The 16,292-nt window shown below is 36.3% G+C and overlaps 4 protein-coding genes across 6 annotated transcripts; 2 read left to right on the top strand and 2 right to left on the bottom strand.

Moving 5' to 3' along the window:
- Positions 1-35: 35 nt before the first annotated feature.
- On the top strand, positions 36-2,804 carry LOC108486295 (uncharacterized). Its single transcript, XM_017790267.2, has 9 exons — positions 36-223; positions 391-518; positions 721-793; positions 1,295-1,377; positions 1,616-1,654; positions 1,906-1,976; positions 2,050-2,164; positions 2,409-2,539; positions 2,617-2,804. Exons 1-8 carry the CDS (start codon positions 175-177, stop codon positions 2,475-2,477), a joined length of 627 nt encoding a protein of 208 aa, XP_017645756.1. The 5' UTR covers positions 36-174; the 3' UTR covers positions 2,478-2,539; positions 2,617-2,804.
- A 98-nt stretch (positions 2,805-2,902) lies between these two features.
- LOC108486294 (uncharacterized) lies at positions 2,903-5,043 on the bottom strand. The gene is made up of 2 exons (XM_017790266.2): positions 4,218-5,043; positions 2,903-3,577 (listed from the first exon to the last, which is right to left on the bottom strand). Exons 1-2 carry the CDS (start codon positions 4,830-4,832, stop codon positions 3,218-3,220), a joined length of 975 nt encoding a protein of 324 aa, XP_017645755.1. The 5' UTR covers positions 4,833-5,043; the 3' UTR covers positions 2,903-3,217.
- A 2,858-nt stretch (positions 5,044-7,901) lies between these two features.
- On the top strand, positions 7,902-12,383 carry LOC128294171 (uncharacterized). The gene is made up of 2 exons (XM_053030168.1): positions 7,902-8,076; positions 8,992-12,383. The coding sequence occupies exon 2, from the start codon at positions 10,969-10,971 to the stop codon at positions 11,557-11,559; it is 591 nt and encodes a 196-aa protein (XP_052886128.1). The 5' UTR covers positions 7,902-8,076; positions 8,992-10,968; the 3' UTR covers positions 11,560-12,383.
- Positions 12,384-12,863: 480 nt separating this feature from the next.
- On the bottom strand, positions 12,864-14,259 carry LOC108485845 (uncharacterized). Of its 3 annotated transcripts, none has more exons than XR_001871368.2 (4): positions 14,046-14,259; positions 13,754-13,840; positions 13,442-13,658; positions 13,074-13,361 (listed from the first exon to the last, which is right to left on the bottom strand). XR_001871368.2 is itself a non-coding variant. In XM_017789692.2 (3 exons), exons 2-3 carry the CDS (start codon positions 13,771-13,773, stop codon positions 13,118-13,120), a joined length of 561 nt encoding a protein of 186 aa, XP_017645181.1. In that variant the 5' UTR covers positions 13,774-13,840; positions 14,046-14,259; the 3' UTR covers positions 12,864-13,117. The 3 variants fall into 3 exon arrangements, 1 of the variants encoding a protein (XP_017645181.1); XR_008284407.1 differs by having other exon boundaries at positions 13,513-13,658; XM_017789692.2 differs by having other exon boundaries at positions 12,864-13,658.
- Positions 14,260-16,292: the final 2,033 nt, after the last annotated feature.

Raw genomic sequence — 16,292 nt, 5'->3', positions numbered from 1 at the left:
CATTACATTATGTCCATTGCTAATCGGCAATAAGGGGCAATGGGGTCAATTTAGTCTAAAAACAAGCGAACCATCAGTTAAATTTTTTTTTTCTTCCTTTTTCTTCTCGAAAACCCAGACAAACAAAAAACAATTTCTTTGGGCAAATACAGTGAGCAGAGCACAAAGCAGAAAATGGCTAGTGGATTCCTGTTGACTGCTGCTCCATTTCTACCTTCCCAAAGTAAGCCCTTTCTGAATCCAAGTATAGAATTCAATAGTTTATACATAAAAGAAATTTGTGGGAAAAAAAATTGTGGCTGTGGATAGTGAAATGTGGAGCGTATATTTATCTTTTCATTGAGGAGAGATAAAATAGTAAAGAATTAATTACATGCTTATTTCAAACAGGAAATGAAATGAATGGTTTTTTGGGACAAATGAGGAGCTCATTCCATGGCAAAGTAGGATATAAGCAAAGTTTTTTAAGAAGAGAATCCAATAGTCCTCGTGGAGGCAGACTTGTTGTTGCATCTGTGGTTTGTCTTGTTGAATGAACTTTGATATATATATTTTTTGCTTGTTTCTTTAACATTTATTTCCCACCTTGAATGCTTAAATTCTTAAATATCCAGGTTGGTGGCAGGAAGTATGAATTGTGATTGAACTGATTTTGGGTTATAGTTGGGGTTTAATTAGTTGTAATTCATGGTTTGAGATTGCTACTTTGATGCTTGGCAGCTAGGAAGGAAGGTCCAAAAGAAAGAAACTGTGGTTCCTGACCCAGATTATCGCATACCCTTTGTCCTACTTGGTGGGTTCTCTGTATTTTCCATACTCTGACACATCCTTTTTTTTTTCTTTTGGTATCTTGGATGGTCTTGAATGATATTCATATGAACCTAACTTGTTTATGCAAGTTTGCCTGTTTTGTTTGTAGATGAATATACTCGATCAACACTAGGGCCATAATAGTTCTTCAATAATTAGTTGTTTATTGTCTGGAGATTGGGACCTTTCTAACTATATATGATCCAAACTGCATTTTGGTCTGTGAGCAAGGTTGCATTTTTAGTTGCGTATGGGTTTTGCGCTAGATTGCGAGCAATTGTTTATCGCTGCCTACGTCGGTGTTTGCTTCTTTAGAACGTGCATGCTGAGTGTATTATGCTATTATAGACTATCCATATAACAGTCTTTTGATTGATCTTGATCTTTATAAAATTGAATGGATAGGCATTGTCTGCGGTTATCATGCAAATTGTCTTCCCATCTTTCTAAATTATATTCCCCAAAAATTTGTTTTTTGAAACAGGTCTAGCCGGTGGATTGGTTTATACTGACAACCTATTACCAGCTGCACCTGTTGGTTTACTTGGGTTGCTCCTGTTGTTCCAGGTATCAATCCCAGGAAATAGATTATATCATTGAGAAGAATCCAAATTGCCACCATCTGAACAGCTTTGATCCCTTTATTATATACAAAGCAGTTTTCAAGATACCATTCTGATGAGATCCACAAATATCCGATTTATAGATTCACTTTATTTTAGATTATATTTCTATAATGCAGTTTGGTTTGTTTTACAATTCAATATTTTAGCTCAAAGCAGCTGACAGTTTGTTCTTCTTCCAGACTACCAGAGTGAGATTTGTCTTTGACGACGAGGCTCTGGTTAGTCCATTCTTGTCTCAACTTTGCTATTTCTTAAAGCAAGGTGTTTGCATGATCGTTCATGGCTAACAATTATGTGCAGAAACATCATTTTGAGTCAGTTTGCATGAGGATGTTCGTAAAGTTCATTTCTGAACTTAAACAGCATTGTAGATATCGAATTTTGGAATATTACAACTTTCTTCATCCTTGTGGATATGGCTAGAATTCTTCACGTGCACATACATGACTGACAACGTTTCTGGTTTTAGGAGGTAAAAGTAGGAGAGCAGCTTGAGGATTCAGGTGAAAATGTCTTCGTGGGCGGAAAGAACCGTTGGAAGTAAGTAGTCTTTTGAACTTCTATCCAAAATTTGAAAGAGTAAGCAGCCACTTACTGATCTATTTTACCATAGGTACTCAACTTTTGTGAATTGGGAACTTTGGTGGCCAAGTTTCCCAATTCTGGTGTATTTTAAGGAGACACAGACAAAGCCTGAAGGACAAGTTCACTTTTTCCCAGTCATTTTTGTAAGTAAAATTTTAGATTGTTTTCTATCTTTTTGCTTGTAACTCCATGGTTGTCTAGTCCCCTCCTAGATTGCTACTGTATTTGGTTTTGACAAAAAACACAAAAGGTAAAGGATATCGGACAGTTAATCGAATCTTATAGCTGTTTATTTCTACTTGGTTCATGAAACTTCAGGCACAAAATACCCAAGTGTTTAGTGAAATACTTGATTTTGATCCTTCTATTAAATTCTGTTGCAAATAGAACGGAAAGCAACTCTACGATGTAATGGTAGAAAGAGCTGGTCCTTCAAAAACTAGCGGCCCGAAATAATCCTGAAGACTTGGAGTTACATGATGGGGAGATATTCAGATATTAAACTTCAAGAGCATAAGGTATGACATTTTCCCAAGTCCAAGAAGCAAATTTTGTAATGATCTTTACACGTATGTCTTTAACTCTTGCTATACAGGTTAAAACTAGTCATACCCATCATTTGAAGCATCAAAGTGAATATTTTGTCTCTAGATTGCACATGGTTTTCATATCAGATCTATCACGTATTTATTCACAATCTGTACAATCTTGCAATTGCAGACAATCAACTATAAATGATGTAAGACTCAAGGGTGTATATATTATATAGCTCATGTTTTTGCAGTTTGTAGAGGTATTATATTTGGCCAATTGTAATATATTCTAATTACTATGAAACAGATTTTGTGGGAAGTTCAAAAAAAAAAAAAAAAGTAAAACAGTTCTTTCCTAACTCAAGGTTTGTAACCTTAGCTTCAATTTGTTCACTAGAAATTTAATCAAACAACAGATCTATAAATGGAAATTACAAAAGAGGAAACTGCCATTAACCAGCCAATTGCGAAGAGAAAAGTGGGTTGACGATAGAACCTTTTATCAGCTTCAGTTCAACTTCTCTATCATAAAAAAAAAAAGAAAATGAAGAAATTTGTATTGGGATGAACTGCATTCCACTGTCTGAAAGCCGAGAGAAATGGCATGCAAAACAACTGATTTGCAGTAAGGTTGTCATCCATGGAAAATTCGTGCTAATTGCATTAATTCTTGGTGCAATGAGCATCTGTACCATGCTGGGTGCAATGAGTATAACCCAAACTACTTAGAAAATCCCGTATCTCTTTGGCGGTAGTGTTACTTGCTTGCAACAGTCGTTCATCTTCCTCGTAGATTAGATAAGGGGCTTCACCTTTTTTCCTCGATAACAACTTTTTGGCTCCCTTCAATACATGGTATTCCCATCCCTGTACATCAATTTTAAGCAGAAGCACTGGCTCTGACTCTGGGATAACTTCATCGAGAAGTATGGATCTCACTTGAACTGCTATTTCTTCATTGGACTTGAATGCCAACTTTGCACCAACAGCAGAAACGGCACTGTTGTCAAGCCGGCCAACCAACTGGAGAGAACATGCAAGGATTTCGCATGAGAAGCACAAAGGGGAATAATATAGTAACAGAAGGAAGCAACATATAAGAAAGGATAAACAAAAACTATGGCCTTACACGAAAAAAGAAACCACAAATACCGAATCTGAATGGCAAAAATGATGCGACAACAGATGATCCATACAGCAAACACCCAGAGATTATCAAGTAATTCCCAGAACTTACAGCCTCTCATTCTTCCAAGCAGAATTTACCAAGATGTCAAGTAAAGTGGTTTGCACTTGCAAAATCATAATACATATCACACCAGTTTAACTTCAAGCAGAGAGCACAATTACGTCTCATAACTGAAATTGTGGCTCCCTCAGTATCCCCAGACTAAGGCTTCCTTTATTTGAGCATCTTTTGGATCTAGGTGACATTAATTTAACCATTGATTCGAAATATATTTTAAAAAAGGCAAGTATTATTGGTCAAACTGGATTCATTGAAGCAACTGAAGCACCTAGCCTACTGGACTCATTGATGTTATGAATTCAACAGTGCCACCAAATTCCCATTTTAAACACCTTATAAGCTCACTAGTTTCAGAGCTAGATTATAACAAATCAAAATCAGCCACAAAAACCCATAAAATTAGAAGACTCGTACCTTATGGAAAGTAATATTTACATTACGGTCAGATGCGGCTGCTTCAAACACAGTAATCAATTCCTCAATCCTATTAAACCAAATGCCATCACAAATCCTTTGCAAATTCTCCAAAACTGGCTCAAAAGCCAACACCCTGAACCCCATAACAGCTGCTGCGAAACTGGCCATCCCGACATTGGCCCCGACATCCACGAAAAAACCATCCCTGTTTTTCCCTTCCAGAAAATCCTGAACAGTGGCAGAGATGTCAGGCCGACGAAAGGGCTTACCTTTAAGAAGTCTGACGATGTTCTTGTGAGGCTTGTCAGGGAGTGAGCCTAAGTCAGCCAAGGAGTAAATAAAAGGGTATTTGAGATTTTCTACTTGGTTGGCAATAATGGGATGAGATTGCGGGGAGTTGCGGCAATTAAAAGGAGGGATTGGGAAATTTTGGGTAGATATTTGGGTCTTATAAGATGCAGTTGTGGGGATAAAGGTGGGGTTTTTAGGGGAAAGAAAAGAGAAACAGAGGTAGAAGATGAGGATGAGGATGAGGATGAGGAGGGAAAGAAGGGTTTTGGGTGAGAGGAGCTTTTGGGTTTTGCTGTGTTCTCGCTTCCATGCGTTTGCCATGGGAAATGAGTTATTTTCTCGGTTAATGGATTTTCCGGGAAAAGTGTGCAGTTTGATAGATCGGATCTCTGGTTGTGGGGAAAATTAGAGTGAGGTTTCGAGTCATTGAGTAAAGGACTTGGAGAGGGAGTGTGCTGGTTACCAATGATGAGTTGCCACGTCTAGAATAAAGGAATTTCTTTTGGGTTCATGAATAATGAATAATCCAAATGATGGAACTTGTAGCGATATCAATATGAGTGGAATGTGAAGCCCAGCCTGAGAGGCTTCAACAAAATACAATACCCAAAAAGCCCGGACCAACTTGGGAGGAACCCAAATTCTCCATTTCAAAGGAACCAACCACCACACCCGCTAGAGTTTCGGGACAGAAGACGGCGTTGCCAACCATGGAGACAGGATAGGAAAATGGAAAGTGAAAGGTTCCATTGTTGAAGTGGCAAACAACCTAATAAGCGGGAGGTATGATTAAAGAAAAGCTTGTTCAACTTTGTTAGATGTTTTATTATTGAAGTAACTCTTTTTGAAGTGATTGTTGAAGTGTCAATGGTAGTATCTATTATTGCTAGCATTGCGATGGGCAACATAATTTTTTATTTTTAGAGTTGGTAATCTTTTCAATAAAATTAATTGGGCAACAACTTGGATGATTTTGTGGAATTTGTTGGCTCTTATTTGAGGATTCATATTTTGAAAATCTATTTTATATATTAACAAGTATTTGAAGATTGAATCAATCGGAATAAACTTTCATATATTAGATGCTTGTGTAAGGTAGAAGGTAGTAGTTTATATGGCATTTATTTTTTTTATTGAGGAATTTGTATTTGAGAGGGCATTGAGAGTGTAAAACAAGTTTATTGCTTAGTTTTGTTCTCAGGGGAAAAATTAGACATGAGTGATATAGGTCTCTAGGTACAAAAGTAAGGTTGCTAAAGTGGAGTGTGATACAACTTAAATCACTTGTTGTATTGTAATTAAAGATAATTTATTTTCTCACTCAACTAAGCTCTATAGATGTAGGAAAACCAAACTGTAGTAAACAATTTCACGTGTCCTGTTTTTAATGTGTTTATTGTTGTGCCATCTTCAATGACCATTGCAGCCATCACTTACACATTTTGTTTTTCTTAAGTAATTATCATCCGTAGATTCAAACAGATTTCATAGCCTTAACTTTGTCAACAATGTCAACAATACATAGCTTATGATGAAGCACAAACTGCTTTCGTCCCTAGGCAGATGATTACTGATAACGTTTTGATAGCTTATGAGATGCTTCATGCACTAAAACGAAAGAAGGCTAGGAATAAGGCTCTTTTGCTTTAAAGCTTGATATGAGCAAAACATATGACAGAGTCGAATGACATTTTGTGGTAGATATGATGAGAGCGATGGGGTTTGTGGAGAATTAGGTGGATCTCATCGTGTATTGTGTTTCGACTGTTACGTATTCTGTTACTACGAATGGGTGACTAGGAGATTTGATAAAACCAACTTATGGTTTATGGTAGGGAGGCCCTCCTCACATATCTCATTTATTGTTTGCCGACGATAACATCCGTTTTGGGGAAGCTACAGAATTAGGGGCTAATACGATGAAGGCTATTATCAACGAGTACGAGATGCCTTTTGAGAAAATGGTAAACTTTGAAAAATCTCATATATTTTAGTGACAACACTGGGGATTCTATGTAGGGCTATATTACCAATATTCTGGATGTAAGGGTAACGTGTAATCCTGAACTCTATCTAAGCTTACCAACTATGGTGGGATGCGATTTGAAACTAGTGTTTTAGAAGCTCAAAAATCAACTGCATGCAAGGATTAATAATTGGATTACTCGCTTATTATTGTTAGTATCTCAAGGCTGCAGCTATTTTTAAAATAATAAGACTAAGTCTTCGGGGGATTTGTTAGCTTGTTAGTAGGAGAATGAGTTGTTAGCTTGTTAGTAGCAATTTGAATTTATTTCTTGTTAAGGTTGTTACTTGGGACTTGTATATAAGGGCTGTTTTGTTAATCAATTAAATCATCCCTTCATTTCATCTTTAGTCCTATATTTCATTTAAGTCTTTACTAAACCAACAGTGGTATCGAGAGCCATTTTTCTTGAGGGACTTGTGAGAAAAGTTTTGTGAGAGTTTTGAGCAAAAAAATTTGAGAGATACACTTGTGAGGTTTTTTTTTTAGGAAAATGGAATCGGGATCGAGTAACCTGTCCATCTTAGCCCCACTTGTGTTTGATAGAAAGAATTATCAAGTATGGGCCGTGAGAATGCAAGCATACATGAAGGGTTGTGATTATTGGGAAGCTATCGAGGAAGACTATGAGGTGACTCCACTTCCTAATAATCCAACTATGAATCGGATCAAAATACACAAGGAAAAAACCACCAGGAAGGCTAAGGCAAGGTCTTGTCTTTATTCTTTGGTTTCGCCAGCCATACTCAATAGAATTATGGCTTTTGGATCAGCGAAGGAAATATGAGACTACCTCAAAACTGAGTATCAAGGAGATGAGAGGATCAAGAGCATGAAGGTGTTGAACTTGATCAGAAAATTCGAGAGGCTACAAATGAAGGAGTCTGAGTCAATCAAAGAATACTCAAACAAGCTGATAGATATTGTAACGCCCCAATTTTCGGGAATTATGTGAATGTTGGCAAAATTTCATGCTTTAATTTTGTCATTTGTGAGTGAAATTATGAAATAGGACCTATGTGAAAATGTTTGAAAATGCTATAGGCTAAATTGAAGTGACCAAATAAATAGGAGTGCAAAAATAGGAGGATTTGCATGACAAACCTCCCATTTTACATGAAGTGGCTAGCCATCATGTTGTTGTAGACAAAATGTACACTTGATATCCATAATTTATGGTACAAATTGATACAAATTGATAATAGGTTAGGTAAATGTTTCATGATAATAGGTTAGGTAAATGTTCCATGATAATAGGTTAGGTAAATGTTCCATGATAATGGGTTAGGTAAATGTTTCATGATAATGGGTTAGGTAAATGTTTCATGATAATGGGTTAGGTAAATGTTTCATGATAAGAATTTCATGTCTTTTGTATTAAAGAATTAAATGGATGAAATATGAAGTTTTATTAAAAGAAAAAGGGGTGAAAAGAACAAAGTTTTGTCCATCTTTGTTCATCATAGCTGAAAGTTAGAGAAGAGAAAGGAGAGGAGAAAGCTCTTGAGTATTCGGTCATTAGGAGGAGGAAAATTGAAGGTAAGTTCTTGGTACCTTGCTTCTATTTTGAGGTTCATGAGTTCTTCTTGATTCTACCTTAACTCTTGAAGTATATTTTGATTTTTAGTTGTGTTGTGAGCATTTGGTCATGAATTAAAATGAAGGAAATGGTTGTTGTTTCATGTTCTTTTGATGAAAAATGGAAGATATGTGAAGTTGAGCCAAACAAATGAGCATGCATGTGCCATAGATGCTAAAGGGAAAAATCGGCTAACATGTTGTGCTTTGAAATGATGAAATGGAGATTATGTTTAAGTAAAATCATAGATATGTGATGATTGATTGGTGATATACATGTTTAAATAACATGCATGCAAGATAGGTGTATGAAAGAGTGATTTGGTAATAAATCTGCTTGGGACAGCAGCAGTAACGTGACTTTGGAAAATCACCATAAATTGTGGGAGATGAATTAGAAGCTGGATAAATTATGTAATTAAAGCTTATTGAGTCTACTTTCTAATGAAATAAACGAGAACATATTTTGAATTCTGTACAATGAGAAATTTGATTCGTAATGAAGGGTGGTCAGATTAGTCAAACAGTGAAACATGGGAAACTTTGAGAAAATTCTGGTATTGATTGGCTAAACCAAAATTCTGAAAATTTTATGGATAGAAGATATATGAGTCTATTTTCAGGAAAATTAACGGAACTTGATTTGGAGTTTCGTAGCTCCAGTTATAAATGATTTAGTGACTGTTGCTCAGGAAGACAGCTTGCAGTGAAATTATGATTATGTGGTAAACATTAACAAAAATTTGTTAATGAGTTGCTTATTGATTTCTTATAAACTTACTATGATCCATAGGTGTGGTTGGCGAATATTGTAAGGGGTTAATATGTAGTTTGTATTTGAATAGTTAGATTAACGTGTTAGTAATCCAATTGTAGGCTGTTCGTGTGTGGATCTCGTCAGCATATCGTCGCAAACTGTGTGTAACTAACACCCTCTTTCTTAGTCTAGATCGGCAAAAGCCGAAAAGCCGAAATGCAAAAAATCGGTATTTTATAGATTTTCGAGTGTGCGAATGCTCGTGAGGTAAATCGATTAATGTTTTTGGTAAGTTGCAAAATTTGGACTGCAAAGTGTATGATTTCTGTGCCCTCGATATTTTTGGGCTTAATGGGCCAAAATTTGAAATGATGGGCCAACGGGCCCAATTCGGTAAGAACCCTCGGTACGTGATTCTGTAGTACGTGAAAGGTAGGAATATGCATGAAAAACTCTAAAATAGATAATTACTGAAATACCTTTAAAAGTGGAAAATTTACAGTTTTACCCCTAGGAGATAAATTACCAAATACCCCTAGGGTTAAATTGACTTAAATGCATGTTTGATTGTTGTTATTTATGCATGCCATGTTGTTATCATCTGATGCATGAGATTGGGATATTGACGAGGAAGTCTCGAAAGTGGCTTGTCCACGTCTTGGAGGCTTTGCCTCAATTCTTCGATAATCGAGCAGTTAAGGTCAAGAATGTGGAGTGTTAAATGGGTGGGTTGAGCTATTCCCACATGGAGTGTATGGCTGGTACGGGTGGAGTGTAGTGGTTGGTGGGTTGAGTAGTCTTCCCAAATGGGCTTGCATATGTTTCTTGATGTTGCATGTATTTTGAAATGGGCCTATGGGCCATCATGTTATCTGAATAAGGGCTAAGGCCCGGTTTATTGTGATCTGAAAAGGGCTCGCCCAGCATCTTTATTACTGAATGGGCTTAGGCCAATAGGCTTGAGTGACTTGGGCTTTGAATGGGTTTTCCTTACACACCGAGTTTCCCCAAACTCACCCTTTTATTTTCATCCATGCAGAAATCCCCAACCATAGTGGGCTTGAGTCGTGAGGAATTTGAGTGGCCACCCGCTCGAAAGTTTGATTTTCTTCCGTGAACTGGACATCCTTTTATTTACGTTTGAAGTTTTGGGCTTTTAAATGTAATAAGGCCACTTAATTATTTTGATGGTTTTAATATGTATTACTAAGATAGGTAATACTTATTTTAACTGTTGAAATTGGATAGCTTTAGGGCGCGTTTTCAAAAACAACAATTGATTGCAAAATAACACGACAACAAGCAAAGCTTCCGCAATAAAAGTATTTTCCAAAATTAATCACTTTTCCTAAAAATGACTTAATCAAATCGGTTTTCCTAGAAATATCCATGACGTTAAGGTGTGGCAATGGTAGTATGCATGTCTAGGATTGGATCTGAAGGGAGCTTGGTACTTAAGCAGTCCGATGGACTCACCACCTCTTTTTCGGTTTCCTACCTGGTGCACAGCTTCCATTCACTTTAACCCTTAATGAATTAATCTTTTGAACATCAAGTACGATTTTCTGGACTTAGAATGGAATTTTTTTTAACGTTTTTGATGTGGCATGCCGGATCCGGCCTTAACGTCTGGGTCGGGTTTGGGGTGCTACAGATATTGCCAACAAGGTAAGAGTTCTTAGGGCTGATCTCTCTGATTCTAGACTGGTGCAAAAGATACTTGTCTCCGTGCCTGAGAAATATGAAGCAACTATTGCCTCTTTTGAGAACACAAATGACTTGACTCAATTGAGAGTAGTGGAGTTGATTAATGCTTTACAAGCACAAGAGCAGAGGAGGCTAATGAGGTAGGAAGGAAGCATAGAAAGAAGCATAGATAGAGCATTAAAGGCTAAGATGCAACAAGGCGAAAAAGGAGAGGAACAGAAGTGGAATGGGAAGAATAGTGATTGTAATAGCGGTTCAGAAACTGTTGCAAAAGGTAATAGTACTGAAAGTTATAATAAGTATTTGTCATGTAAGTATTGTGGAAAACAGAATCATCCCATTTCAGGTGTTGGAAAAGGCCAGATGTGAAATGCAGAAGGTGTAACTTGATGGGGCACATTGAGAGGTTCTGCAAGGAACCGAGAAATCAGCAGCAGGGTAGAGCACATGCTGTAGTTAAAGAAGAAGAGGACCATTTGTTTGTCGTCTCTTACTTCTCATCAAGCATTTTATGTGACAGTTGGTTAGTTGATAGTAGTTGTACCAACCATATGACTTATGGTAGGAAGCTGTTTAAAGATCTTGACAGGTTATTTAAATCGAAAGTAAGGATAGGAAATGGAGAATACCTAGAAGTGAAGGGAAGATGCACAGTAGCAATAGAAAGTTGTGCTGGAACTAAGTTGATTTCAGATGTTCTGTTTGTACCTGAGATTGATCAAAACTTGTTGAGTGTAGGGCAATTGGTAGAGAAGAGATTCAAGGTTATGTTCAAAGAGGGAATGTGTTTGATCCTTGACTCTAGTGGCAATGAATTGTTTAGGATCAAGATGCAGAAGAAGAGGTTCTCATTGAATCCATTTGAGGAGGAGCAAGTGGCATCCAAGTGTCAAGAAGATAATCCTATCGTGCAAGAACAACTGCAAATCAAGTGTTTTGAGAATGGGGAGTTGCATGCAAAGGTAACTCTCTTGCAGTAGCAAGTGACATCTCTCTCTGATAAACTATCATCTTTTGCACATGAAATATCTGAAGAACATGCTGAGAAGCCACGGAAAAAGAATCTATCTCAGGAGATCAAGAGTAATGTGCAACTTTTAGAAGAGAATAGTGGGTTATGTTTCCAAAATCAAAAGCCAACTGAAGAAGCTTCATATGCGAAAGAATTGAATATGTAGATGTTGTTGAGTTTAAGAATTTAGTTTGTAAGGTGATTAAGCTTTCAATGCAAAATACAAAATTGAAAAAGGAATTATTATTTACGAGAAGATTGGTTAATCAAACTATAAATCGTATTAATAGCAAGTATAGTGACAACACAAGATCTTGGAAGAAGGGAAAGCACTCTGGCCACTCTCGTGACTTTTCTAGAGCAACTTGTGATGATTTTGAATTATGGAATTTTGATTTAGATGGCATTGCATGCTAGGAAACAATTAAAGCAACTTTTGAAGCTACACTAGTCGAGAAGGAATTTATAGAAGGCGAATATTAAAGAAACTGGTTTTCAGAGATCAGATGACTGATATTTTACTACATTTTTAATGTTAGTCGTTTTGAGTTTCTTAAGAATAAATTTGGTGTCTGCAGCACTTGAGTTAGGAGGAGAATGTTAGTATCTCAAGGCTGCAGCTATTTTTAAAATAATAAGACTAAGTCTTAGGGGGATTTGTTAACTTGTTAGTAGGAGGAGGAGTTGTTAGCTTGTTAGTAGCAATTTGAATTTATTTCTTGTTGAGGATGTTACTTGAAACTTGTATATAAGGGCTGCTTTGTTAATCAATTAAATCATCCCTTCATTTCATCTTTAGTTCTATATTTCATTTAAGTCTTTACTAAACCAACAATTATTACAAGGTGGGAAAGAAACTTTTATTAAGTTCGTTTTACAAACAATTCCCACTTATACCATAGGTTGTTTCTTGCTACTTAATTCCCTTTGTAAGGATATTGAGGCTATTATTGCAAAATATTGGTGACAAAAAGGACATGGTAAAAGGCGCATTCATTGGTGTTATTGGGATACCCTTTGTGACCTTAAGGAAAATGGGGGCTTGGGATTTAGAAGCTTAGCTCGGTTCAATATTGCCTTATTAGCTCATCAGGCCAAGTATTATCCTAACACCACTTTTATGGAAGTTAGATTTGGTTATTACCTTTTATTACCTTGGCGTAGTATTTGGAGCGCAAAAGGGCTGTTGGAAATCGAGACAATATGGCAGATTAGTAATGGCAGCCGAATTCGAATTTGAGAAAATAATTGACTACCTAGAGAACGTCATAATATGGTTTGTACTCCTCGTCTTAATCAAGACATTATGCTGGTAAAGGATCTCTTTGTGCAAGATACAAAGCAATGGAATGTAACTCTAATTAGAGAGATTTTTTGTGATGCTGATGCCTTGCGTATCATCAACATCCTAATTCCTCGAACTGAGATTGAAGACACGATGGCATGGTCAGGTGAGCCAACAGGAGAGTACTCAGTTCGAAGTGGTCACAAAAAATTATAGAGATTTCGCTTTAAAAGTAACATTCCTAGCTAATAGACCTATCTACAAACATTTCTACAAAGCTTTGTTGGACACTGCAGTTCCCCCAAAAGTGAATATTATAAACTGCAGATTTTTTAACAACAATATTCCTAGCTATCATAATTTGCAGATTAAAAGGCTCAGGAACATAACTATTTTCCCGAGATGCAAGGTCGGTGTTGAAACAAACGAGCATATTATCCGTGACTGTCTCAGGAGTATTTGGGATGTTTTGGGGTTGAATAGACCTGCGAGGAGAGACAATGAAGACTTTAAATCTTGGTTTATGAGTTGGTTCGAAATCATGAACAGTTCGAATGTCAGCTACCACATTATAATCTGGGCTGTTTGGTTTCCCAGAAACAAATTGGTTCATGACAAAGTTGCTCAAAATACTACCGAGGTCGTCACATGGATTAGGTCTTTTCAAGAGGAATTTAAAATTCATAACACTGTTGGAGCTAGGAATGACGACCAGTAACTGACTGTTTGGAAACCCCCAGAGAGGTCGTGGGTTTGTGTTAACTTCGACGCGTCTTACGATTCTGCAACCAAACACTTGGTTTCAGGTATAGTTGTGAGAAAGGAAGATGGGATTGTAGTAAAGGCTGGAGTGATAACAAATTCGAACATTACTGACCCGTTTCTTGTAGAGGCCATTCCATGCAAGGAGGCGATGGCTCTTGCCGTCTCGTTGAGAGTTCATAGCCTCGAGGTTGAAGGAGACCTAAAATCCGTCATCAAAAGAATGAAAGCCACAACAGACGACAGGTCAGTCCTTAGACCAATTATTGTTGAGGGGAAACAAATAGAAAAATCGTTTGATAATTGTAAATTTAAGTTTATTCCAATAAAAGGATATAAACTTGCCCACCAAATTGCTCAGGAAGGCCGATTTTTTCCCAGAAACACTACTTGGTGGGATGATTTACCTTTTCGATTGAAGAAGTTTGCTAATGAGGATCGACAGAGATCCAATCCGCCATTGGGTTGACGCCTGGAATCGTTAATTAAGGCTTCCCTTGCAAAATTGGTTTTTAACAGAGGGTGGTAGGCGACATTTTGTTACGTGGTGGTAGCTTTTCGGAAAGTGAAGTGTTGAGGACTGTTTTTTTCATTTTATCTGTTCACTTTATTGTTCTTTTATTACTCATTTTTTTAATAATATGTGAGCTACAACTAGTTTCTATTAAAAAAGAAGAAGAAAAAAACACTTGCTATAATTTTATATCATCCTAGAATCAATTGTAAATAAATTATTGCTATAATTTTTTTACTCAATTGAAGGTGGGCAAAATAATTCCACATTTTACTTTATCAATAATTATCATTTGGAAAATAAATTATTTAAATAATTATATATTTTAATTTCTTTCACCAATATAATTAGTGTGACATTGGACCATTTTATCTAAACTATAGCTTCACTGAATTATACATTTTGCATATGTCTAGATTTTAAGTAAATAAAGTTTTAATTGATTTTTTAAATAATTTTATTATAGGTTATAATCATATATGTTATTTTTGACACAATGCTTAAAAATATTTATAATCCTTTCTCAACCCATAAATAGGAGGATAATAGCTTCAGCGCACTTAAATTCACATAATCTTATATCGACAAAAATATTTATACCACTCAAATTAAGATTCAATCGACAACTTTATTAAACTTCTATTTATACATTTTACCTATTTGTTACATTAGTTGTTATATACAACCATATAGAAAAATATATAATTCTAGTTTACAACACTAACAATAACAAATTTCAGAAAAAAAAAAAATTAAACCTCCAACTCTTTTTCTTTATCATCATTCCAACAAATTTTTTTCCTTAAGAACCATCAATTAATAATCCTCACAGCAATTGGCATAAAATTTTTCAGCCATCCATTGGGATTTCTGGAACTTCGAAGGCAAAGAGTTTCTTGTTTTTTGCTTTAAGGAAAGCGAAAAAAAAATAGAGAAAGTTAGACCTGGAAACGTTACTTCTCGCTCTCCGCATTGCATTTACACATTCTTAATTCCCTTAATTTGTTGCTGACAATTCTTTCCTTTTTCATAATTTATTACTCAAATTAAGGAGTAAATAAATGTAATTCTTTGCTTATGTTTATCAGCAAATGAAGGTTGATGTCTCTTGTTTGTCTCCTAAACTTGCCAGAAATCAAGTTCTTTAAATTCTGCTGTCACTTGTAATGTAAAATTAACTCAACTTTACATTGTAGTTTAGTTCATCAGAGGGAAATTTAATACCATGGTGAGATTTTGTTTTCAATCTTTAATAATAATAACTGAACAAATAGCTTCCTAAAAGCATTAACCACAAGGAAGCCTAGTTGTTTCTTTGCATTTGCATGTCACTTCTTTTGCCTTCTTGTTCTGATATTGTGCTTATATTGTTCCAATATTGTTTACAATGTGGTCGCCATGAAATCAGAGATTGTTGATATATCAGATTTTGGTGCTGTTGGAGATGGCACTGCTGATAGTTCTAAGGTAAGTTCGGTTCATTCTAATTCAATTTTCCTCCCTTGCTTTTGCTTCAAGTGAAAGTTCAACATATTATTATTATTATTTTCATTTTTTTCAGGCATTTTTGAAGGCATGGAATTTCGTATGCAGTAGGGAAATAGAAAATGGTGTACGGGTTATATTCGTCCCAGAAAACCAAACGTTTTTGTTGCATCCAGTCACTTTTAACAGTCCATGCAAAGCTAAAGAGATAAAGTTTCTGGTATGAGCAAAATGATCCCAGTTTTTTTCCAATAAAAAGACAACATGATTCTTATGATGTTATCAACAGATAATGGGAAGAATAATTTCACCGGTTTCACCCAAGACATGGGAGGGACTGGACCAGGCCAAATGGCTAACGTTTTACAAAGTTTCCGGGCTCAAAATCAAGGATAGCGGCGAAATCGACGGACGAGGCTGGGGTTGGTGGAACCAATCATGCAGGGATCATCCACACCTGGTTGCTACTTGCTGATACTCTTTCAATTCTTTGTCTCATCCTTGTTTTCTATTTCCATTTTTCTTATTTGTTTTCAACTTCTCCAGGAAGGATGCACTTCATTGGCACCAACTGTAATTAGAATTTTCGATTCCCCTTTGCTGCTCATCACCATTGTTGTTTTGTTTAATGTATCTGGTGAACCGCAGGCTATGA

Source organism: Gossypium arboreum, chromosome 6 (assembly GCF_025698485.1).
Source record: "Gossypium arboreum isolate Shixiya-1 chromosome 6, ASM2569848v2, whole genome shotgun sequence".
NCBI lineage: Eukaryota > Viridiplantae > Streptophyta > Magnoliopsida > Malvales > Malvaceae > Gossypium > Gossypium arboreum.
Note: the sequence above shows the minus strand (reverse complement) of the source record. Positions and strands in the feature narration are given on the sequence as shown.

Bases quoted from the DNA above. Each gene is read 5' to 3' on its own strand.
- LOC108485845 (XM_017789692.2), bottom strand. From the start codon at position 13,773: ATGGCCTCTACAAGAAACGG. The intron at 13,659-13,753 runs GTCAGTAATGTT...GTTTGGTTGCAG, and splicing joins ATGGCCTCTACAAGAAACGG to AATCGTAAGACGCGTCGAAG.
- LOC108486294 (XM_017790266.2), bottom strand. From the start codon at position 4,832: ATGGCAAACGCATGGAAGCGAGAACACAGCAAAACCCAAAAGCTCCTC. The intron at 3,578-4,217 runs GTACGAGTCTTC...TGTTCTCTCCAG, and splicing joins TAAATATTACTTTCCATAAG to TTGGTTGGCCGGCTTGACAA.
- LOC108486295 (XM_017790267.2), top strand. From the start codon at position 175: ATGGCTAGTGGATTCCTGTTGACTGCTGCTCCATTTCTACCTTCCCAA. The intron at 519-720 runs GTTTGTCTTGTT...GATGCTTGGCAG, and splicing joins GACTTGTTGTTGCATCTGTG to CTAGGAAGGAAGGTCCAAAA. The intron at 794-1,294 runs GTGGGTTCTCTG...TTTTTGAAACAG, and splicing joins CATACCCTTTGTCCTACTTG to GTCTAGCCGGTGGATTGGTT.
- LOC128294171 (XM_053030168.1), top strand. From the start codon at position 10,969: ATGGGGCACATTGAGAGGTTCTGCAAGGAACCGAGAAATCAGCAGCAG.